Source organism: Schistocerca nitens, chromosome 1 (genome assembly GCF_023898315.1).
Source record: "Schistocerca nitens isolate TAMUIC-IGC-003100 chromosome 1, iqSchNite1.1, whole genome shotgun sequence".
NCBI classification, from domain to species: domain Eukaryota; kingdom Metazoa; phylum Arthropoda; class Insecta; order Orthoptera; family Acrididae; genus Schistocerca; species Schistocerca nitens.
The window spans coordinates 116,792,080-116,816,658 of NC_064614.1; the positions used below are offsets into that span (position 1 = coordinate 116,792,080).

The 24,579-nt window shown below is 43.0% G+C and overlaps 1 protein-coding gene across 1 annotated transcript in view; it reads left to right on the top strand.

Annotated features, from left to right (window-relative positions):
* Positions 1–625: 625 nt before the first annotated feature.
* LOC126263089 (trypsin-like) overlaps positions 626–24,579 on the top strand; it is a 59,055-nt gene continuing 35,101 nt past the window's right edge. Inside the window, exons 1-4 of the mRNA XM_049960454.1 lie at positions 626–683; positions 13,538–13,623; positions 17,758–17,855; positions 24,274–24,409. Coding sequence (XP_049816411.1) covers positions 626–683; positions 13,538–13,623; positions 17,758–17,855; positions 24,274–24,409 — 378 coding nt within the window. The remainder of the gene's footprint in view (positions 684–13,537; positions 13,624–17,757; positions 17,856–24,273; positions 24,410–24,579) is intronic.

Consider the following 24,579-nt stretch of genomic DNA (forward strand, 5'->3'; position numbering starts at 1 on the left):
AGTAAAGACGAAATTGCAGGCCTGGATACACAACAAACTCCTACACATTTGGTTCTTTTGGTATCGACAGGAGATATTTACGGTCCAAAATATATCATTTCAAAACACACGTAAGGAATTTAGCTACTGCAACACGTCGCACTTATTTCGCGGGCAGACTTTGTTTTAAAACCAGACAAAGGTGAGCATTGGAGGTGCACTCACTACAATATTCGCTTCTCAGTCTACAACTCGCGTTTGGCTGTAATGTTAAAAGAGAACAGCACGTGCGGTTATCTGTGAATGATCAGAGCGAATAATTTTAAGAGACCTGGCAGGTGTGACACTACAACACAGGATGTCACTACAGATTTTCTTCGGAATCGATGCCCTTCCGACAAATTAGATACACACTAACCTGGATGATTATAGTGTATAGCGGACGAGGCTTACGCGTGCGCTGTTATCTGTGCGTGATTACAGCGAATAATTTGAAGAGCATCTGACAGTTGTTTTCGCACTGCAGTTGACCTTGCCGCAGAGATTTCGGTGAACTCACGTAGACGCAGCATTTCCGGCGTCGAAGAGACCTGTTAGCGATTGCTACCGTTATAAGAGCGGGGTGTTTGGCCAGACTTGTGGAGACATGCTGAGGTGGACGTCGCTTCTGCTTCTGGCGGCGGTGGCCGCGAACCGCGTCACGGGTGAGTAGCGGGTCTGAGTCAGGTGTCGGGGCGACTTTCACCTTCCGTTGGCCTGTCCTCAGGAACGGGGCAATAAAGGATTGTGGGGGAGCCCATTTTAGTGAAATGTCGGCTCTTCCGGCATTAGGTAGGAGTGTTGTTCTGGTGGGACACAAATGATTTCCGCGTGGAATGCATTCTTTTAGGCTTCTTTTTGTGACTGGTAGATGTTTTCTATCCTGGATTCACCTTACAACAAGCAGAAAATCACCAAAACCCTCAGTCAGGAAAGCACGTCTTTGTTAAAGATTGGAACTTATTGTTGTTTCAAGATAAGAATTAAATATTATCCCGAAGTCCGGGGGCATAATTTCTGCACAGATTTTGCTATACGTGCTGGCAGATACTAGTATTAAAAATTCGGAAATTGGGCTGAGGAAGGCCGCCCCAACTAAGCTGAAACGTCGGTTTATTTTCGTATTTTAAGTATTTTTATTAGATGACGCGGCAGTAGATCCAGAAGGATTTTAACGAGATAAATGTAGGTTTTTCCCCTCAAACTGTTTTACTCGTGGCCTTCAAAGCACACACACACACACACACACACACACACACACACACATATATATATATATATATATATATATATATATATATATGCCGTGAACCACCATACCGTGCATGGCAGAGGATACCTTTTACCACTAATAGTCGTTCACCTTCCTCTACCACTCACAAATAGACCGAGAGAAAAACCGACTGTCTATATGTCTTCGCACGAGCCCTAATTTTCCTTATTTTCGTATTCTTTACGCAAAATGTACTTTATCGGCAGTAGAATTGTTCTGCAATCAGTTGCAAATGCCGATTTTCTACTTTTTCTCAATAGTTTTTCGCGAAAAGAACGTCGTGTTTCCTCCTCGGATTCCTATTTGAGTTGACGAAGCATCTCTGTAATACTTGGATGTTGATCGAACCTACCGGTTACAAAACTAGCAACAGGACTCAGCACTGCTTCGCTGTCTTCTTTTAACCCGAGCTGGTGGGTATCCTAAACGCTCGACCAGTACTCACAAAGCAGTCCAACTAGTGTTCTATATGTGACCTCCCTTATAGGCGAGCTACACTTTCCTAAAACTCTCCCAATAAACTGAAAACTACTATACGTCTTCCTCACATTTCCTACTGGTCTTAACTTACATTTTTCTACAATTTATAGTAAGCTCCCATTCATAACCGCAAACCGAAATTCTGCCAAACTCAGTCTGTATCCTCCTACTGTAAATCACCGACGATATTTTCCCATTTACTACAGCGTCATCAGTCAATAGTCGCAGATTATTTTTCACTTTATCTGTCAGACAGCTTATGTGTGTGGAGAATAAGAGCGGAACTACCACCCGAGGATACCCTTGTCTCTGACCAAAATCCTCCGTCCAGGCTAACATAAGAAGTTTTCGAAGCACCCACATATCGCAGAACCTACTTGGTATACACGGACCTCCGTTAACAGTCCGCAATGGAGCACTGTGCCAGCCACATGCCGCAAACCTAGGAATATCGAATCAGTCGGTTGCCTTTCACCCATGAAGTGTGTGGTTACCACGTGAATGTGTCGTCCCGTGCGATGGCGACATATTTGGCAGTTTTGTTTACGTTTGTTTCTTGTTGCCACAAGTTAATGGTTAGGTTCGTTGCCCGAAGGCCACATTCCTTGTAGTATGTTTGCCAGAAAGCCACTTTCTTGTAGTAAGCCTCTGTTCAAATAGCACCATACGACTTTTCGTACGATTGTTATTGATCTGACATCGTCTCGTCCAGATTTCTGGACTCCCAGGCGACGAGGCTTGATCTACATCTATACTACGCGTGTGGAGTGGGTATTTATTACTGTAGGGGAGTGTGTAGTGCCTAGAGGGTAGCGTGTCTAGCAGAACATTACGTTTCCTAGTCGGTGTTTCAATTTAATGACTGATTTTAGAACCACGTGCAGGAATGCTCGCTAGAGACCATCACAAGAAGTTTCCGCCATCTTCTACTGTTTTTGTGATTGTGAGACATTGGGTTGTATTTTGTGCAGTATTTTCAAATACGTCGACTTCTACAAATTTAAGTGCTGTTAATACATTGAATTTATTTCGAAGGTACTGTTAATTCTTCAGTTCCCAGAATGAGATTTTCACTCTGCAGCGGAGTGTGCGCTGATATGAAACTTCCTGGCAGATTAAAACTGTGTGCCGGACCGAGACTCGAACTCGGGACCTTTGCCTTTCGCGGGCAAGTGCTCTACCAACTGATCTACCCAAGCACGACTAACGCCCCATCCTCACAGCCTTACTTCCGCCAGTACCTCTCATTCTGGAAACATCCCCCAGGCTGTGGCTAAGCCATGTCTCCGCAATATCCTTTCTTTCAGGAGTGCTAGTTCTGCATGGTTCGCAGGAGAGCTTCTGTAAAGTCTGGAAGGTAGGAGACGAGGTACTGGCGGAAGTAAGGCTGTGAGGACGGGGCGTGAATCGTGCTTGGGTAGCTCAGTTGGTAGAACACTTGCCCGCGAAAGGCAAAGGTCCCGAGTTCGAGTCTCGGTCCGGCACACAGTTTTAATCTGCCAGGAAGTTTTAATTCTTCAGTTACTGCATTTTATACTGAATAAAATTCTGTATATTTTTACAATTATCAATGTAAGGTGTGGACGATTGATCCATGCTCCATGACCGGTGCACCGTCTTGTACCCTGAAACGGAGGAAGATCTTCTATCTTGCAGCAAGCCATATTTACAAGTGAACTGAGCTTCTTTAACTTGTTAACACGTTTAGCTGTCTTGAATGCGGAAATTTGTGTTAGTTTTCAATAGCTTCTATTTCAAAATGTATTTAACCCCTAGCTGGCTTTTGATAATGCTTCTACTTCATTTGATTTCACTCAGTGACTATTGGTGTGTAATAGAGTAACAATGTAACAGATAGATTATTAAATACAGATGTTCTCCATTGCAACACTGTTAAATGTCAATATAATATTTGTTCCTAGGTACATGAGCATGCTGTATCTTGGAACATTCTTTCACATTTCGAATAACCTTAATTTTCTGGATCAGTTTTTGTTGTTTCAGAGAAAGAGAGAAGCACACTTATAGGGAATGCCATCATTTAAAAATTGAATTAGAAAATATATTAAACTTCAATTACAGGGCTGTCTAGAGGCGGAAATCTGAAAAGCGTTCCAGAGTACAACACTCTCTCATAGCGTGTGCTAACATTAGCCGCCTAGTGAACGAACACACAGGTGGAGAAATGGGAGGATCACAGCTCGAAAGTCTCTGTGCGACTTATTACTAGCGTAATTTTATTTTCAGTCCCTATGGAGTAGGAGCACATGGAGGAATATAATATCTCGAACAGGAAAGCCCATCATTGGAGTTTTCAGCCAGGTTTTCGCGATAGACGCAAACTATCTTCCTTTTAATGTCTGTCGTGCTCTTTGGCCATTCAAACGTGCCTGTGCAACTCTCAATAGCCCTGTTAATCTGACCTGGTGTATATTTAAAAACAGGTCACGCAAGTATAAAGTAAGCGATGTCTTTCTGTGACGACTTGAAGTTTCCCAGTATCCTATCAACAAATCTAACCCTTTCATTTCGTTTACCTACACAGTTGTTATGTGATTATTTCACTGCATATCTGATGGCATTTGTTATAATTAATCTTGCAGTCGAAGGCTGCTACTGCAATTTTACATTTCGTAATTTGTACTACATAACCTTTCCTTATCTTAATAGCCAGTTACAATTCTTAGCACGACATTGACGTATAGATCTACAGTTTAATACTACAGAGCTACACTTTCTCAAGTCAGACCAAATATCCTTTGCCTGTAGCAGCTGGTGTGATAGTGAATCAATAGCCTTTCGAAAGACTATGAACACCGAATGCACTAGGTTACCTCCAGCCATGACATTTATGGCACTTTTCTTGAAGAACGTTAGTTGGGTTTCAGATGACAGATGTTGTCGGAATCTACGCTGCTTTCTATGGAAAATATCACTGCGTATTAAGTCATTATGTTTGAACTGACAATTTGTTCTAGAATATCCGCTATAAAAAATCAAACATGGATTCCGCAGACAGAGATCTTGCGAAACTCAGCTCGCTCTGTTCTTCCATGAGATACTCAGAGCCGTAGACATCGGCGCTCACGTTGATGCTATGTTTCTCGACTTCAGCAAGACATCTGACACTGTCCCGCACTGTCGTTTATTGGAACAAAATTCGAGCTTATCGAGTATCGGACCAGATTTACGACTGGATTCAAGATTTCCTTGCAGATGGAACTCAACACGTAGCTCTTAACGGAACGAAACCGACAGATGTAAAGGTAATTTTAGGAGTACCTCAGAGTTGTGTGATAGGACTGTTAGTGATTTCAGTACACATAAATGATCTAGCAGAAAGCGCCGGAAGCTCTTTAAGACTGTTCGCAGATGATGCGGTTGTCTACAGTCATGTAGCAACGCCAGAAGACAGCATCAATTTGCAGAATGTCCTGCAGAGGATTGATAAATATTGCAGACTCTGGCAGTTGACCCCGAACGTAAATAAATATCACTACGCATATATAGGAAAAGAAATCCTCTACTGCGAAACTACACTATTGATGACAAATTGCTGGAAACAGTAACCACCGTAAAATATCTAGCAGTCTCCATCCGGAGTTGTGTTATACTCAATGACAACACAAAGCAAATAGTATGAAAAGCAGACACCAGTCTGAGATTCATGGGAAGAATCTTAAGGAAATGTAATTCCTCCACCAAAATAGTGGCATGCAACGAGTCTGTTCGACTGATTGTTGAGTACTGGTCATCAATGTTGGACCTTTATCGGGTAGAACTACTGAAAGAGATAGAGAATTTCCAACGCAGAGCGGCGATTTTCGTCACGGGGTTGCTTAGTCAGCGCGAGAGCGTCACGGGGATTCTCAACAAGCTTCGGTGGCAAAAGCTATAAGAGATTCGTACTGCATCTCGGAGTTATTTTCTACCGTAATTCCGGTAGAGTCGGAAAATATTTTACTTCATTCCACATATGTCTCGCGAATCATCCACAATGAAAAAATTCAAGAAATTGGACATAATGCGGAGGTCTATCGAATAGAACGAAGAAGGGGGGATCTGATAGTGGTACCAGATGATCGCTGTTACACAAACCGTGAGATGGGTTGCAGAGTATAGCTGTAGATATTTAAAATGAACTCCTTAAAGACATCACACGTTCGACCGGAATGATGATGCCTTCCATCTTTTCTAACATCGTGTTAATTTTTCACTTCCGAATATATATCGCACTATGCCCGCACTATCTTTCTCCTCCACCACCCCTTCCAGCGCCTTATTAACTATTTCGGGATCCGTATCAGACGCCCCGGTAACAAGTATCTACTTACTGGTAAAATTTATCCGTAGACTTGTTTCCTCATCGATTCGTTCTATCACTTCTTCATTTCGTATTTCAACTGCGCATTTAGTTTTCAACTTTCTTCGATAGCACCACGTGTCATTACTTCTGGTTCCTTCTCCTCCGTATTTTAGGTGGTCCACTATTCACTTCCGTACAATGCCGTGCACCCCAACGAACACTTTCAAGAAAGTTGAACCGAGCGAGGTGGGGCAGTGGTTAGCACACTGGACTCGCATTCGGGAGGACGACGGTTCAATCCCGTCTCCGGCCATCCTGATTTAGGTTTTCCGTGATTTCCCTAAATAGCTTCAGGCAAATGCCGGGATGGTTCCTTTGACAGGGCACGGCCGATTTCCTTCCCCATCCTTCCCTCACCCGAGCTTGCGCTCCGTCTCTAATGACCTCGTTGTCGACGGGACGTTAAACACTAATCTCCTCCTCGTCCTCCAAGAAAGTTCTTCCCCATTACCTCATCTAATGCCAGCAGGGTTCTCTGATTGAAGAAATCTTTCTTGCCCCGTGCCACCCTACTTGCTTTGACGGTGCTGTTTAATTTTCTTTCCTGAACAGAGGAATTGTTTCACACCCTCCACTGTCCACAGGTCCGAATTTTTATGTTAAGTAAGCTATTACTCTTCCTTCTATTAACTTCAGTCACCTTAGGCTTCCCTTTTTGTCCGTAAATACCAAACGAGGTGGCACTGTGGTTGAGACAATGGGCTCATATTACGGAGGAACTCGGTTCAGGGCTCCGTCAGGCCATCCACATTAAATTCTCCGTGATAATTTTACACATGCTGGATCTTGATGATCTCTGCGGCCGTTACGGATTGTTGGTGAAGAACGTAACCAGACAAATATACCTTTAAGAAACTTTATTTTTGTGCCATTGCCAGTTTCGAACTATCAAGCCTATATTCAGACTGCTAACTTTTCAAATTACAGTAATATATTCGGCAGCAACATGTCATCCGCTCCTGCACTACACAAGAATGATTAGGTAGTTAGCGACACTTTACATGTTGTGCGATTAGCCAAAAGATGCTAATGTGCTTGAATTTGATGTGATATAAAAAATTGCATGTACTTATGGATGTGTCAGAGGAAGGCGTTTCGGCTTGATTGGGTCCGTATATCTTTCCAGGACGATGTATAAAATTTTGCCTTTGCAACAAATCTTGCAGACGCCGTGGCACGTCAAACACTTCATAATATTCATCATGGCAGTAACAGCCTCAGGCATGTGCTTTAAATTCTATATTTAACTTTGCTTAATAGATATTCTTTGGATTCTAAACATAAACATGGAATGTAAAGCACATGTGTGACATTGTGGCAACACACTGTGTTTACATCAGCCGACCGAGCGCAAGCAGGAGACACAGAGGTGGCCAAAAATTTGGAAACATGATAAACACAGCACATTACTATGCTTGATATGCTTTAGGAAAAAAGTTGTTATTTGAAACAGTTTCCAGTCGTCTCGGAATCGATAAATATAGGTTCTGTACGGTTTTCAAGAGAATATTATACTATTATTCTTGCAAAATAATGGCTGATTCAGATAATGATGATGGCGGTATATTGCGATCGCGCAGCTTTTTCTGCAAAGTAGACCACAAAGGTTCAATAATATCGAGATATGTTGGGTGTGGTGGACAGCGGAGATGCGACAAATCACCCTCGTCGTCAGAAAACCAGCCCTGGAAGATGCGAGCTGTGTGAACATGGGCCCTGTCCTGGAGCACATCACCACCACAGAAGAACGAACATTGTACAATGGGGTGGACCTGATCTGCCAGAATGTTCACGTAATCCTTGGCAGTAATGTGAGTGTCCGGACTACCCGTGGGACCCATGGAAGAGCATGATCTGCCAAAATCATCTCCGAAACCCCGACACGTTTCACGTAAATTCGGCCAGAATTTCCAAACAGTGTGAAACAATACTGGTAGTTATCCGACCAAATGGCTTTCTTCCATTGATCCACAGTCCAGGTTTTATGACTTCGACACAACGTTTTTCCCGTTCCACTGATGAGTGGTTTTGGAATTGTAGCTCGCCCTGCAATTCCTGACTTTTGGAGCTCCCTTCGTGTTGCTTTGGTACTGACAGGGCCCGCCAGTGGGAGATACAGTCTTGAAGTGATTTTGCAGCTGTAGTCCACTTATTTTTCGACACAATCCTGTACAATGGCCATTCGTCAGGATCACCCAACACACAGTTTCGTTCGCGTTGTGACTTAGCGGATGATGTTTTCCCACTTTTCCTGCATGCGCTATAAAACTTCGGTATGTTGCCTGAAACAACAAATTCTTCTGCTACCTTGGTAACTAGAGCAAGTTCCATACGATCACCAACAATTTGGCCAAGTTCGACTTCGACTTCACTTAACTCCGACTTAATGCACTCACAACTAACAGAACACTGTTCGAGCCGCGACCGCCACTTGCAACGCATTGAGAACACTGCACAAATGTCGTACATGGTCAAATACAACAGCGCAACCTGAAGGATAGGTTAGCATCTGCATATAGGTTGAAATCTGCATTTCTTTCGGTATTTCCAAATTTTTGTCCATCTCCTGTAGGAGCACGAGATGTAGTAGAAGTCACATAACACCTACAGTTAATTCTTAAACTGTCATTTTTTGAGGTTTACTTGGGCCTACCTTGCTTCACATAGAAATACTATGTGCTCGTGGTTAATGAAAAATGTTCAAATGTGTTTGAAGTCCTAAACTGCTGAAGTAATCGTTCCCTAGACACCCATGCCCGAGGGAAGACTCGAACCTCTGACGGGAGGGGCCGCGCAACGCGGTTTATCACTTTTGTTTGAAGATCAAAATCCTTCTCTGTTGGAAACAACACTACTTTCGTAAGCACTGGTAGTATGAAACCCAGCTTGTTCCTTTCATCCCGAGATGAAGGATCTAATTAGAGGATAGCTTTCTAGTTCGTGTTTCATGATATCTAAAAGCCCCCGATACAGTTTTTTTTTTTTAACTTATGGGACTTAACTTTTAAGGTCATCAGTCGCTATGCTTACACATTACTTAACCTAAATTATCCTAAGGACAAATACACACACCCATGCCCGAGGGAGGACTCGAACCGCCACCGGGATCAGCCTCCGATACAGTTCCGCTCCATCGAACAGTTAGCTATGTACATATTTGCAAGATGTTGGAGAACAGAAGACTTTCTAACCAAGTGCGTGCTTCTCACACGTCACCTAGGAGTACTTACACGAACTGGCTCACTCAAGTTGAGTCGAGATTACGTGTCTTGCTCGCGCAACATTGTTTCAATTGCCAAGCGCGGCTGACAGTACTGCTCACATGGCATCGCTTCGCTCCGGAACACGCCGTTATCGCTTCAGGCCACTAACTTCACTTCGTCAGAAGAGAAAGTGAGTACTGCGTACACACAGGCTAGTTACTGTTCACAAGGTACGTAAACGATGTGCCGTATAAAACGAACCACCAATATTACAGACCGGTATCCTTAACGTCAGTTTGAGCTTATTTTAATTTCGAATGTAATTATTTTCCTTGAGATAGAAAAGCTTCTGTCCAAAAATCAGCTTGAATCTAAAAAGCATCGTTCATGCGAAACTCGGCTTGCTACGTTCAACCAATTTTCTGCGAAGATTACATGTGCTAAGACATCAAGGAATAACTTCCATGGTACTAGAGGGAGCTGTAAAGACATATTACATCCTACAAATAATTGATCGTGTAGGACACAAGTGTTACTCTGAGGTCACACGGGATAAAAATTCGTGGCATGGAACATCATACAAATCAGAAAGACTGATAAATAAAAAAAAAAATCCTGCGAATCGTGGATGAAGGCCAACTAGCATATGATATATTCCTACATTTGCGGAAAACGTTTCACGCAGTGCCCCATTGCAGCCTGTTAACGAATGTCTAAGCTCACGGAATATGTTAGTGACTCTAAGACGTCTTAAGTCATAGAAACCAGCGTTCTGTCTTCGACAGCGACTGTTCGTCAGAGACAAAGGCATCGTCAAGAGTGTCCCAGGGAACTGATATGATGGATAGGGTGAACAGCAATCCGTGTCAGTTTGCTGACGACGCTGTAGCATGTTGGAAATACCGTCATTGAGTGACTTTAGGAAGATACAGCGTCATTTAGAAACAATTTATTTTTGGTGTTATGAATGGCAGCTTGCCCTAAATACAGAAAAATCTAAGTTAATGTAAAAGAGTAGGAAAAGCAATCCTGTTATGTTCCAATACAGTATTAGTGTTGTGCTTCTTGATAAAGTGTCGTCGATTAAATTTCTACGCGTTACTTTGCAAAGCGATGTGAAGTAGAACGAGCACGTAAGCGAATTTTTGATGTTTCATCTTGTAACCATCCAGTTTAGGCGGTCCTGACAATTCGAACGCCATATGAACGTTGGGAGGCCGCGTATTTTAACGCACCAATTTTAAATTAGTTATATGTATACACCTGAGGATTCTATTAATCGTCGCGAAACCGATTATGTGTGATCTTATAATAAAGGATCTGGTAACAATTAACGGGGCTACAAAAAAGTTCTTTAGAAGATTGTAATACCCTTAAAAAAATTAAAATAATTTGTTGAGTATATATAGTTATGGTTCATATTGTCGCTGATGACAATTTTTAAACGTAAGGACTATTTATACAGTAGGTAGTTCAGAATGCTAATAACAGAAGTGGCATTCAAGGGAACTGCTCAAATGCGTGTCCACTGGTCCGTGTGCAAGCGGTACATTGTCGGACCATTGATTGTTGTGTCCGCTCGAAGATTCCTGGCATGTCTGCAATGGCACCTGCGACGACGGCAATTCTAGCAACGAGATCTTCTGTTTCCACAACTGTTCCATACACAACTCCTTGATATTCCCCTCCCGAGGAAGAAATCCAGACACATGAGGTCAGGTGACCTGGGTGGCCAGGTCACACGCCTGACCCCCATCGATCCACAAAGGAGCTGTCAAATGATTTCTCACAGAAATGCTGAAATGGGCTGGCGTCACACCGTGCTGAAAGCAGATCCTTTGTCTAACGTTCATATATACAGCCTCCAGCAGTTCTGGCAACAAATGTTCCACGAAAATGTGGTATCTCTGTTCGTTGAGGTGGAATATAGGAATCTATAGCCCAATCAACTTATCACTACCACCCACTCAGTAACACCGAATCGCTGTTGATGAGCACGAAGTCGAGTAGTTCGTGGATTCACACGTGCCCAAACAAGCGAATTGTGGATACTGAAACACCTTTCACGGGTGACAAATCCTCGTCGGTATACAGGGCCTCGGCCGGTATTACTGGGTGGAGGGCAGTCTGTTGTAAAAACCATTGTGCGAACTGCCTATGTTGTGAAAAATCTTCAGGTGCTAATGATGCGACGCGCTGAATATGGAAACGATAAAGCTGCTGGTGCTGTAACACATTCCAGACAAGGGTATATTTGACACTAAGGATGCGTTCAATACTTAGTGTACTTGTAGATGGAGTGTCTTCAGCATGTTGCAGAATCTCGTCTATCATTTCGGGAGTTAACACTGTTCGATTTTGACTTGTATCACGCATACTTGCACGGGAAGTGCCTATTTTACGCAGCAGGTGATGCCGACGTCCGAATGTTGGGTGTTGTGGGACTTGACGGTCGCGAAAGCCCTGCCGACATCCTCTCACTACAGTTCATCCATTCACAGACCCGTATAGCAGATGCATGTCAGCCATTTCAGTGTACGTAAACCGCTCCATGTACACTGTTGTTGTCGTCACAAGGCAATAATGAGTGCGACTGAATCGCTGTGATGTTTGATTTGTGGGGCGCTCAACTGCGCGGTCATCAGCGCCCGTACAAAGTCCCAGTTTTTTCACAGTCCAGTTCTTTTCACAGTCCAGTCTAGCCACTGTCACGAATGATGAGGATGATGATGAAATGATGAGGACACCCAGTCCCCGGGCAGAGAAAATCCCCAAACAGGCAGGGAATCGAACCCGGGACCCCATGATCCAGAGGTAGCAACGCTAGCCACCAGACCACGAGCTGCGGACCTGAATCGCTGTGTTTACCAGTAACTTACCATTAGTGTCATAAGGCATGATGGTTACGAATGAATCGGAGTGTTTCCAAGCAGACGTCCGAGCCAACCATCCGTACACAGAGCAGTTGTGAATGTCAGCAGACATTCCCAGTCAGCACACGGACACAACAGTCTATGTCAGCACCACTGACAAAATGTTCCCTAACATTACAACCTGACTTCGGAGCCCATATGTTCCTTGTCGAAATATATTTCTTTTGATGTTCTCCTCCTTCTGTGTTAATTTGAACGAATAGCTTCAGAACACTCCATACAAACAGTAAGGCTTAGACGAACAGTTTATAGAGACTCAGGGTGATGTCACAGTCGATAATAATCAATTGTAATTTAACTTAAAACATAAATAAAGCTATTCTGGAAAATGAAGCAGACTGTTCAGGCACAATTTCTCCTCAACAATCTTTTGGATTGAAACATCATTGTTATCTCTGCGAACTGTTTCAGTTTCGGGGTTGTGGAATCTACCTTATAAGACTTCTGATGCAGAGTGAGTCCCTAAGCTGGTGAATATATAGAAATTGGAAGGACGTCAGCGTAATAACGGCACGATCGCTTCACTCCTGTCGAAGCATCTGAAAGCACCAGTAAGCACCCACCTCACACCCTCTCCCCAGCCCCCCTTCCAACAAGACTCCTTAGAGAATCGAACTCCGATGCACGTATAAAATGTCAAGTCCAATTATCGTACAGTGCTATGTATTTACAGGTACATTCAGCGTTGTATGTGGATACTATTTGTAGAATATGTCTCCAATAGAGTTAATAGTAAAGAAGTAATAAATTAAAATACTGAGTCTTATGTTGAAGTATCTCGTATGAACAGCGAAAATGTGGTAAGCGATAAACTAGTTTCCTTTTATCATTTTGAGAGCGATGTCAGCGAGAAAAAGTTTTGCAGACATTTGAAATTAAGTGAAAATTTGCTGAAAGTCGCTAAGCCCTCTCACGCTCAGATATTAGACAAAGATAGTTAAGCTGTCTCAAAACGTCTCCACAGTTTCTAAGTTTGATGTTTGAATTACTGTGTTAAACCGTTAACGTGAGATTATATATCTTAATGAGAACTGTGATGCCATTTTAAATATTTAAATTCGGTCAATAATTCAGTTGTGTGAAATACTGAAAATCTAAGCTTTGTTGGCTCTGGAAATCATCAAAATAGGCAACATGCATCTGGTGCATCGCCCAACGGCCACGCTGGTACCGGGCCTAACGCAGAGTTCTGTAGGGATCAAAGACGAAATATCATCTCTAGAGTAGTCCTCTAAACCCTGTGTGTTATGGTTGTGTATTACAGGTGCCCCGACGACGCAGGCGGTGTCGCCACTGAATGGAAGAATAGTTAACGGCGAGCCAGCTGAACGAGGCGAATTCACGTCACAGGTGAGTACCCGCCATAAATCCACTTTTCATAATCACCAGCCACTACTGGATAAAGATCTCCTCTATAACTTTGCACGCAACACGTTCTGCAGCTATACGCATTGATGTTCCTCTTGCAGGTTTTCTAATTTCGTCTACCGAAGTTCCATGAGATCGTCACTCAGTCTTCTCTCTTCCTTTGCAATCCATCATAGAACTTCCCCTGTCCGATGAACATCCATCGCCAAACTTTTCCTGCCCATCTCCATTTCATTTTTGTTAGAGTCAGAAATATGTCTGTTTCCCTATCAATTTCTTTGTTTTCTACTCCTTCCGCATAGTTCCTAGCTTACATGTCTCCACTGAGCGCTGACCGACATTAATTTTTTGAATGATTTTCGTGTTTAAAGCCGTTGTCTTTTGCCATTACTATAATCTCGTAAAACATTCTGATTGTAAAAAGGAAGCGTAGTTCACGAAAGAAATTCATGGTTATTTTTCGTCTTCTGTCATTTGTTGTAGATCCAATTTTTTATAGAACTCCGTAAGTGCAAAAATAGTCAACTTGTTGGTAACTGGTACAATTTCGTTTTCGAGGTATCAATGTATATGAATTTATTGCGGCATTATAGTATTGGTTTTCCAGACTTACTCTGTTAAGTCCTTCCATTGGTTGTTTATCTGATGTATACACAATAAGTGCTACATCATCAGCGAAACGCAGGTGGTTCCATATATAAATTAACATGTATTCCGTCTTACTTTATCCAGTTTAGGACTATGACAAACACTGGAACAATAGTTTTAACTAAAGGGAAATTTGTTCGAGTTGGCTGCTTTGGACGTGGAAATAATTCAACAGCTGCTCTTGAAAATTGATAACCATACCGGGACTGGAACCCAGATTCTCGCCTCGACCGCCTCGGCCATCCGGACACGCTATCCTTCCAACTCAAATTCCCGACTGCTGCTCGCCTCTGATGTTACAACCTCGTTCATATTCCTCGGCGCTCGCAGCCTCACTGTATTCCCGCTAGGGGATGAACGATGATATGCATCCACATTGAAACAGTCGTATGCCCGCCGAGGTGTACTTCTAGGTATTTTAAGTAAGGAAGCAAGTGTTCAAAAAACATAAAATAATTTAATACAAATTTTTGGTTCAAGGCAGTAGTTGGTCCACATCGTCGTCTAGTGGGTCCAGGGCTTTCCCTTAGTATGAATGAAACTATGGTTGTTCGAATCCCGTGATTTATTATTCTTCATTTTTTCCATATACCTGTATTCCTACAACTTCACAAAATCGTTTCCATTAGAATGCCGATGCTGGAACATATTAATACAACAATAGCACGCTTGAAATCTAAATAATAACTGTGAGAGATTGAGAGAAATCCGACGTGCCGCATTGTCTTCTACAAATTCGACTTTAGCGGGAGAGCATTTCAGAAGAACAGTTTCTGGAATATTTTACAACTATCAACAACGGAAGTTTATCCAAGCGTTTTTTTAACGCTAATTTCATTATTGATTTTGATCAGAACCTTGTAAACGAAGTTTTCAGTATTATTAGGTCTACAACTCTGCTTCCGACGTTTTGCAATGGACGGCAGTAGCGGCAAGTGAGGTTCAGGTGGTTGGTCATAGCTGTAATACAATAAGCTTAGGCGTCTGTAAATATAAATCCATAAAAATATTAGTCGATTTGTGATTGCAGCATAAGGTTATTCTCCATTAAGTACGTCAACTTACTTACCCATTTCTCGCCATTTGCGGGAAGTTTTAATTTTCTGCTTTAACATGAAGAAATCTGCGGCTGTGGCTCTTAAAATTCTGGGTAAGACGAATGGTGAGGGAACTATTAGTGGAACAACGTGCATAGAATCTTTTCAACGCCTTAAGAACGACGATTTTGATGTCGAAGACCGGCATGGCGTGGGAAGACAGAAATTTTTCGTAATTACTGAAACAAAGACAGTCACAGTACATCATTATCGAAAGCAATTGATGCGTTCGAGTCCAGCACTGAAACACAAACGGCCACAATACAGCGATAGACACGTAAAGGTAATTTTGCAGCAGGTCAGTGCTCGACCCCATGTCACAAAACCCGTCAAAATATACACGGATAAGTTGAAATGAGAAGTCCTGTCCCTCCTGCCGTTTTCTCCATACGTTGCTCTCTCTGACTACCACCTTTTTCGATCAGTGGCATACACTCTGGCTGACCAGCACTTCCGATCATACGAACAAGTGCAAAATTGAATCGATTGATCGATCCCCACAAAAGACGCCCAGTTCTTCCGCCACGGGATTCGTATGCTATCCGAAAGATGGGATAATACAGTGGCCAGCGATGGGCAATACTATGAATAATAATTTTTTTGTAAAATTTCACAATAAAGCCCCGAACTTCGAGAAAAAACGGCGGAAGCAAAGTTGTAGATCTAGTACGTAATCTATATACTCCTCATCAGCCAACGGCCTTGCCGTAAGATCATCGAAGTTAAGTGCTGTCGGGCTTGGCTAGTACTTGGATGGGTCACCGTCTGGGCTGCCGAGTGTTGTCTGCCAGCCGGTTGGACTCAGCCCTTGTGAGACGAATTGAGGGGCTACTTGTTGAGAAGTAGCGGCACCGGTCACGAAAACTGACAACGGCCGGGAGAGCGGTGTGCTGGCCACATGCCCCTCCATATCCACATTCAGTGACACCTGTTGGCAGAGGATGACACGGCGGTCAGTCGGTATCGTTGGGCCTTCGAGGCCTGTTCGGACGGTGTTTTTTGTATGCTCCTCATTAAATGTACATCAATTACACCAGTTTATCTTATTCTTGCCTTACATTGTACTTTAATGTTCCAAAAGAAGAGACGATGACGAAATTTACTAACAAAATGTTATGTTTATGTACTGTGATAACATATGACTAACCAAAATCGTCAGTTTAATTACTGACAGGTTAAATTAATACTGACTATACGTAATGTAATATGCCCGAAAGTACAAATGGGTGGGGAACGTTAAACTGACTTCTCGTTTCGTGACCGTTGCTTTTCTTGACCGTGCGCCCTGTCCACACCACGAACCTGATAATCCCGCGGCGGTCCTACTGTTCTGTTCCACAATGCTGTTGGCATGTCTGAAATTATCTATCGAAATATGCAAGCGGGTTTAGGGGAGCCACTCGACGATAAAACACTCCACTGTCCTATGTCTGGTATGAACATCTATATTTTGAGACGGTATGGAAACCACAGGTTGCACCGTTTACACTCTAAATCGTCAATGTTTATCCCAATTAACCATCTTGATGATTAACAGTCCAAAAAGATCATTCTGACGAGCGTACGCGTAACCGACACGACGCGGGTGATTGTTGACGATGCGGAAGCCGAATGATCGAACGAAAGTTCTTACGCTCGTCGCACATACAGATATCTGGTAATAGTCTTCCTTGTCACTAGTAATGAGATAACACTGTTCGTAAAGCTAATTTTTCAGTTCTCAGTTCTCACTTGTACGAGCGTGCGCGTAACCGTCGCGGCTGATTGTTGATAATGCGGAAACGCAATGATCGAAGGCACGTCCTCACGCTCGCTACAAGACACTGGCACTTGACTCTTTTATGGTAACTAATTTCTACTGATTCACATCAGTTCATTCCGGGAGACCGAACACGGCGCGGATGATTGATGCTGTGCGACACGCAACGAGAGGATACACAAATACGTTATCGGCGGCACTGCTCATTTTTAATTACATCTTGACGCACTTTCCTCTGAATTACTTCCATATTTAATCACTTCCCTGTAGTAGCACTTGTAGCAAAAGTTCAACCTGAATACTAACAGTGCTTCTTGCATGCAGAGCTACACACTACACAACATAACAGTTTCTTGTCCCGTGCTCGACTCTCTACAGACGCGGCTCCCCGCAAAGATACTCCACAACTAAGCCAGAGGTATGACAGTACGCTTACAATAAGTATCATGGGTTTCAACATTAAAATGTATTGTGAATTACAAGTGTGATTCTGTTTCAGTTAGTACGCAACAATGATATCGGTTTGTTCATATTGTCATTCATGTCTATAACCTTATACCGTACAACATCCACCGATTCATTTTGCACTGACACGTCAGTCTGGTGTTCCAGCTGTCCCTGCAGAAAAACGGCGCCCACTGGTGCGGTGCGTCCATCATCGGCGACTACTGGGCCATCACTGCAGCTCACTGTGTGGACTCTGTTGGCAGGTGAGCGGGTTTATTTACTGGCTTAATTTTTATTCAGTTGGATCGCACTGTCAGGACCAAAGTGCACGCCATAACAAACAGGAAGAAGTATGTTGTAATATAAGTTTAATATACAGTACTTTGTTATTTCATTTTAGAATGATAGCATTCACGTTATGTGTGTTGCAGTCGTTTGTGAAGTTACGAAATGTACTCTGGAAAAGTAAGGTTTTTCCATATGTGAAAAACTGTTTTAAAGTACAACATCGTCATGTACATAGTGCGACCATATGGGTTGTTAGGGAATGTGCATGTGGTGTGGATGACGAATCCGAGCAATAATAATTGTCTGAACCAGTTTAACAGTTTCTTTCTCTTGCGGATTTTTTCTTAGTTAATCAATAATGATACGCTGCAGAAAAGAAGTCAAAACATTTCTCCCATTACACGACAGATTTCCAGCCATGACCAACCAAAAGCCTTGCACACAGGCACGCATGGGAAATCCATGTGACATGGCAGCGTCCAATGGCTGTTCCCGCGGTCTGAACCTGCCTGTTTTCACTTGGCCTGGAGAACTTATCTAGCCAAAAGGATTCCTTTTAGTGTCTCGCATAATGCAGGTGTTATGAAATACTGTCCGCCCTCTCCACTTGTGCTGTCCAGACACAGAAGACTACCATTTCCCTGTTCTGTGCCTGTGTGGGGGATGCCTTTCAGCACCAAACAATTTTATGATACTCCGGTCCTTCTAAGTCAACCTGCCCGTCGCAAGCCTGGCAAAGAAAGCCCCAGAGGCAGCAGAAATAACAGGTCCCTTTCACCATATTAAAAGGAAAGTACAAAAACAATTAGCTGTGCAGTCACTTGCAGTAATGAACATTGTCTGTAGTTTTCATGCAGCGTTAAATAATTGACTATACTAATGAGTGGGATCAGTGCAAGAATAGGTTATGTGATGATCTCGCCATGAACTGCCGCTTAACAATGTGATTTAGAAGTCAGTCACTCTATTGAAACGCTCGCCAGAACAAAAACATGTGCTCGTTTCTATGCTATCCTACAGGTACAACACTTTCCTGTACTCTTCAAAATAAAATAAAAAAAGGATTGGACTCTGAATTTCCCGAGTAAACACAATTAAAACAATAATAATAACAATAGTAATACATAGCGGAAAAGTACTTCATTTCCTATAAAAACACAGAAATTAACTTCGTCAGGAACAAAATTCTGTAGTGAGCTGGTAGTCAAAGCAATTATAATATAAACGGAAGTCTAGTGAGGCATTATGATAGGTACCACTATTGATAGTAGTATTAAATAGTCATATCCTTTACGCATCTCTGGTTCTCTGAAACTTTCGGAGTTGAGCTCACCTTTGTCGGCAGGAGACATTATCGGGGTGTTTGAGTTCAATAACCAGAAAACTCCCTCCGTCCCTCTCCCCCCCCCCCCCCCTCGCATGATTCTTTAAAGAATCGAACTCACACGTATAAAACAGCTTGCAACGAATGATTATCTTACAGATGAGTTGGTATATTTAATATGTGTCGTTGGCCTTGTAAGCGAGTAAAAGTTTTAACTCTTTGAATTCGGTCAATAGTTATATGAAATTCAAATTTTGGTTACCGCTGGAGGCCGCTGGAAAGGCAACCTGCTTCTGGAACTCCGTTAACATGAAGTAAGTTAGCCGTTTGGCGGAATAGATGTTTAAGAAGTGCTACCGTTCGCGCGCTTTTGTGTTTGTGTGACTATGTGTGTGTGTGTGTGTGTGTGTGTGTGTGTGTGTGTGTGTGTGTCCATAGGGAAAGGGGCGGGAGGAGAGGGGGAGCCGTTATTCAAGTTTCGTGTGGAAAGGTCCCACAAAAAATGGAGAGATTTCAGATGACAAAATACGAGTTTGCTAGTTTTCCGTCAATGGTAGTGTAACGCTGAGTCATTAATCGGTTTATTCGGGAATAGGTTGGCGTAATTACGTACATGTGAAATTAGTGGATAAATCAGTCTCGTTATTCTTACTCAGCAGCGTACTTTGCCAGGTTATGTTATTATTTAAACAATTATGGAGGATACCGTGAACTATTGTAGCATGGCAGTTTAATTTAGAAAACCAATGCAGTAATGGCACATTTTAGTGGGAAAGTGGAGCTAAATTTAACTGCTTATACGAGCATAGTTGAGTGTAACCATTGTTAGGAAGTGCGTTACTTTCGAAGTCAATAAACGAAATACATGCTAGTTACCCTTCCAAAGCAACCCTATCACTTAAATTGCAGACTTTATTACTACAATATTCGTGAAGAAAAGAGAACGTTTATTCTTTTAGGCAACATACTTGTGTTCTGTCTGTTAATCAGCCCGCATCCCGTGGTCGTGCGGTAGCGTTCTCGCTTCCCACGCCCGGGTTCCCGGGTTCGATTCCCGGCGGGGTCAGGGATTTTCTCTGCCTCGTGATGGCTGGGTGTTGTGTGATATCCTTAGGTTAATTAGGTTTAAGTAGTTCTAAGTTCTAGGGGACTGATGACCATAGATGTTAAGTCCCATAGTGCTCAGAGCCATTGAACCATTTTGTCTGTTAAATCATCCTTTACCTGCCTCCAATGGCGTGGATGGATAATTGTTTCGGTTAAGAGTAAACAAAATATAGTGGGAGAGAGGCTACAATGTATAGGTAACAGGACAGTGAAATAAAAATATTTCTATAGCAAAAGAAATCGAGTCGTATTAAGAACCGCTATAGAATGGAGGAATATGTTTCCTGGGAGGTACGTCGGGGACAAAGCTCGAAGACGTAGCTCCGTGGAGATCTACTGCAATGATGGAGAACAAATCGACCTTCCAGGCAGGGATATGATCACCATTGGCAAGTGTCGCCAAAGCCTTGATATCAAGGGCGGAATTTCAGGAGCGTGACCAGTCTCAGTTCGTAACGTCGGTGCTCACGCCCAGTGAATTATATATTTTGGACGGAGACTGAGTCCTCGGTCACGCTTTGCGTGTATCTACAAGTAAGCATCGCTGTATGCAGTGCAGAGAGCGACGAACAGGCGCCTACGCAACTCACCACGCCAGCGACTGGAGACCGCGGCGAGGAATGCTAGTTTTAAAGTACACTGACTGTGAAATGCTCTCACGATACGTTGGTGACGAAAAGCAAGAGTAAAACGTAAATAAAAGTTGAAAAGAGAGCGAGAGACTTTATTAGAATGGCGGGTGAGTTCACTGAAATAATGTGCTACAGAAGGATGGGAAAAAAAGTAAGTGTTCTGAGAAAAAAGTGATGAAGCGCAGCAAGAAAAATGTCTGTGAAAAACATGTTGATAGGTCAGTTAGTTACCTTTGCGTACTGTTCTGTAAGAACAGTGTTGGGGGTGGGGGGGGGGGGGGGGAGGAGGTAAAAACAGTGCAAATAGATAAGTACTGAAATATGCCATACAGGTCATCCAGCTGTAAGACATACAGTGATGGTTATATCTAAAGAGATAGTAGATGAAGGAGAGAATCAAAATAGTGAAAAAGAAGTCTTAACCAAAAGATGTCTTCGCCTGTGTGGCCTACCCTCATGTGAGGGACCCAAATTCGATCCCTGTTACTGCCAATTATTTTTCGTTGGTGGTAAACTGGACCGGAGTACACTCAGCCACCTGATTGAGCGGTATGGAGACAACTTTATGAATCCATGGACCCTGCATGTGAGTAGGGGACTGTTCAAGCTCGTGGATGCTCTGTAATGGTGTGGGGCATTTGCAGTTGGAGTGATATGGGACCCCTGATACGTGTAGATACCACTCTGAGATGTGACACGTTCGTAAGCACACCGTCTGATCATCCGCATCCATTCCGACGGACTTGGGCAGTTCCAGCAAGACAAAGCGACACCCCACACGTCCAGAATTGCTAGAGAGCGGCTCCAGGAACACTCTTCTGAGTTCAAACGCTTCCATTGGCCACCGAACTTCCCACACATTAAAATTATTGAGAATATCTGGGATGCCGTGTAACGTACTCTTATGAATTTATGAACAGTCCTGTAGGATTCATGGTGTCAGTTCCCTCCAGCTCTCCTTCAGACGTTAGTCGAGTCCATGCCACGTCAAGTTGCGGCACTTTAGCGTGTTCGCGGGGGTCCTGCATGGTGTTAGGCAGGTGTGCCAGTTTCTTTGGCTCTTCAGTTTAGAAATATCACAGTTACTATGACCGTTACTGAAATGATATTCAATTCATTATGAAGCTGAAGAATGAGGCTATGAAATGTGTGAGGTTATTTTTTCTTTTTTACAGATCCAAGCTGCGTCGTTGGCCTTTGACATCTGACCATTTTGCTCCAGAGACGACTGTCAGCTGATCGGCGTTGCTGCGCTCCTAGCCGTCTCCTTCAACCTCAAATGAAAGACTCCTACATCCCACCAAGCCTTACTTTTCATGTCCAAATTATAACTCCATTTCCCCTTCCGTTCCCCACATAGGACCATGGTTTTTGTTATCATTGTCACTGTTGGCTGAGTTCTTGAGGTCACCTGCCAATCCCTGCCGTTCTAATAAAGTCGCTCGCTCTCTTTTCAACTTGTCTTTACGTTTTACTCTTGGGTTTCGTCGCCAACGTATCGTGAGAGCATTTCAAGGTCAGTGTACTTTAAAACTAGCATTCCTTGCCGCGGTCTCCAGTCACTGGCGTGAAGAGTTGTGTAGGCACCAGTTCGTCGCTCTCTGCACTGCATTCAACACAAAGCGTGACCGAGGGCTCAGTGTCCGTCAAAAATATATAATTCACTGGGTGTGAGCACCGACGTTACGAACTGAGCCTGGTCACGCTCCTGAAATTCCGCTCTGGCCAGCAAGGGTTTGGCGACGCTTGCCAATGGTAATCATTTCCCTGTCTGGAAGGCCGATTTGCTCTACACGGAGCTACCTTCGAGAAGTTCAGTCTGAAACCATTAACCTGTTCCTACTGTTCTAAATGTTTCCCTAATTTCTCTTCTTCCATATTCCTATTTCGATTGATGTTAGAGCTCAAGTACTTAAATGTGTCTTTTCTTTGTTATGTGTGTCATCATGGTTATGTTTCATTGACTTCTGGTGCTGCTACGCGTTTCTCTCAGGAAACATTCAAATATGTCCTTCAAGTCCTAAAATAGAGCATGAGAAATCTTGATTTTCTCCAGAAAATTTTGTCTGGCCATTGAAAGTGTGATGATGAAATCCTGGATGCTTCCCTTTAGGCGAAAGCCACACGGTCCGTATAATTTTTATTCACCTCCTTCCTGAATGTAGTTTCTAAGATACCTGAGTAGATCTTTCCAGATATAGAGACAGTAATGGTTACTACGAGGCCTGTTCAGAAAGTAAGCTCCGATTGATTGCCAAATTGAAACCACAGTGAACATCAGAAATGTTTTACTTGTAACAATTAGCTACACCTTTCAGCTGCTTCTCTACGTAGTCGCCGTTCTGACTTAGACCTTTGTCATAGCGTTGTACCAACTTTTCAATAGCCTCATCATAGAAGGCAGCCGCCAGTGCTTTCCGCCAATTCTCCACGCTGGCCTACACCTCGTTGTCTGTGTCAAAATGTTGTCTTCAAAGACAGCGGTTCATGTGACCAGAGATGAAACTCAGGGGGAGACAATTGCGGACTGTATTGTGGGTAATCTAACATTTCCATTTGCAAACGATGCAGGAGCATCTTCATTGCCCCTGCAGAATGCGGCTGAGAATTGTCTTGAAGAAGAAACAGCACGACAGTTATGTAATGTTAGCTGCATAGCTTCAGGCGAAATTTCTCACCAGGCCCTCGTACTTGGCGGAAGACACTATTTTCTAGACATATTTACGCACTCACTGCGAGCTCAGAAATGAGAAGAGCGACGTGATGCTAACTGGGGTTATACTAGAGACACTACCCAACACATCTGTGCAAAGCTTTATCGGATTTTCATAGTCGTTTCCATTTCGCGACCGATCGGAACTTAGTTTCTGAACGCCCCTCGTACATTCACGATTATCCTCCTCCTTAAGTATGTGAGTGATTGTTGCGGCTTTCCACTCTCTAGAGGTTTACTTTGTCTTCTACACACCCAACACCGTTTTAAGTAGCAGGTCTTCTGTTTATTCTCCAAGAATTTAACCATCTTTGGTTTGATGCCATCGTGCTTTGTTGTCTTTCCACTTTTTAGCTTCATAACAACTATACGCTCTTCTCTTACTTCTAGTTCTTCATTTGCTTCTTTTATTTCTTCTCTTGGTCTTCTTTCATTTGATATTCACTCGAATTCAGTAGACTGTGGGAGTATTATCTGCCTCGCTCCATTATTTCTGTTTCTGTTCATTTATAAGAATTTCGCGCAAATTCCCATTCTCGTGTACACTGAGATGCAGTATGTAGCAATAATAGTTTTTTGTAAGATACAGATCCAGTAACAAAGTCTTATGTCTGCAGCTACGACGTTTTGGAGGTGCGAGCGGGCGTCACCAATCTGAAGGAGGAAGGATCACTGCACGCGGTTGACGTCATCACCGTTCATCCACAGTACGATCCGTCTGACTCTTGGGTCAACGATATTGCCTTACTTAAAGTGAGTATTTTGTAGGTGCAAGGAAACTGAAAAGTCAAGATTATTCAAAAATACCTCGCAATGAGGAAATTGGAAGAACAAACTGAGTGTACGAAATATTTACGGAAAAAAGAGAAAATATTTGGTTTGTTTAAACAAGCGTTAGGAGAGGACCTTAGGAACCGGAGGTA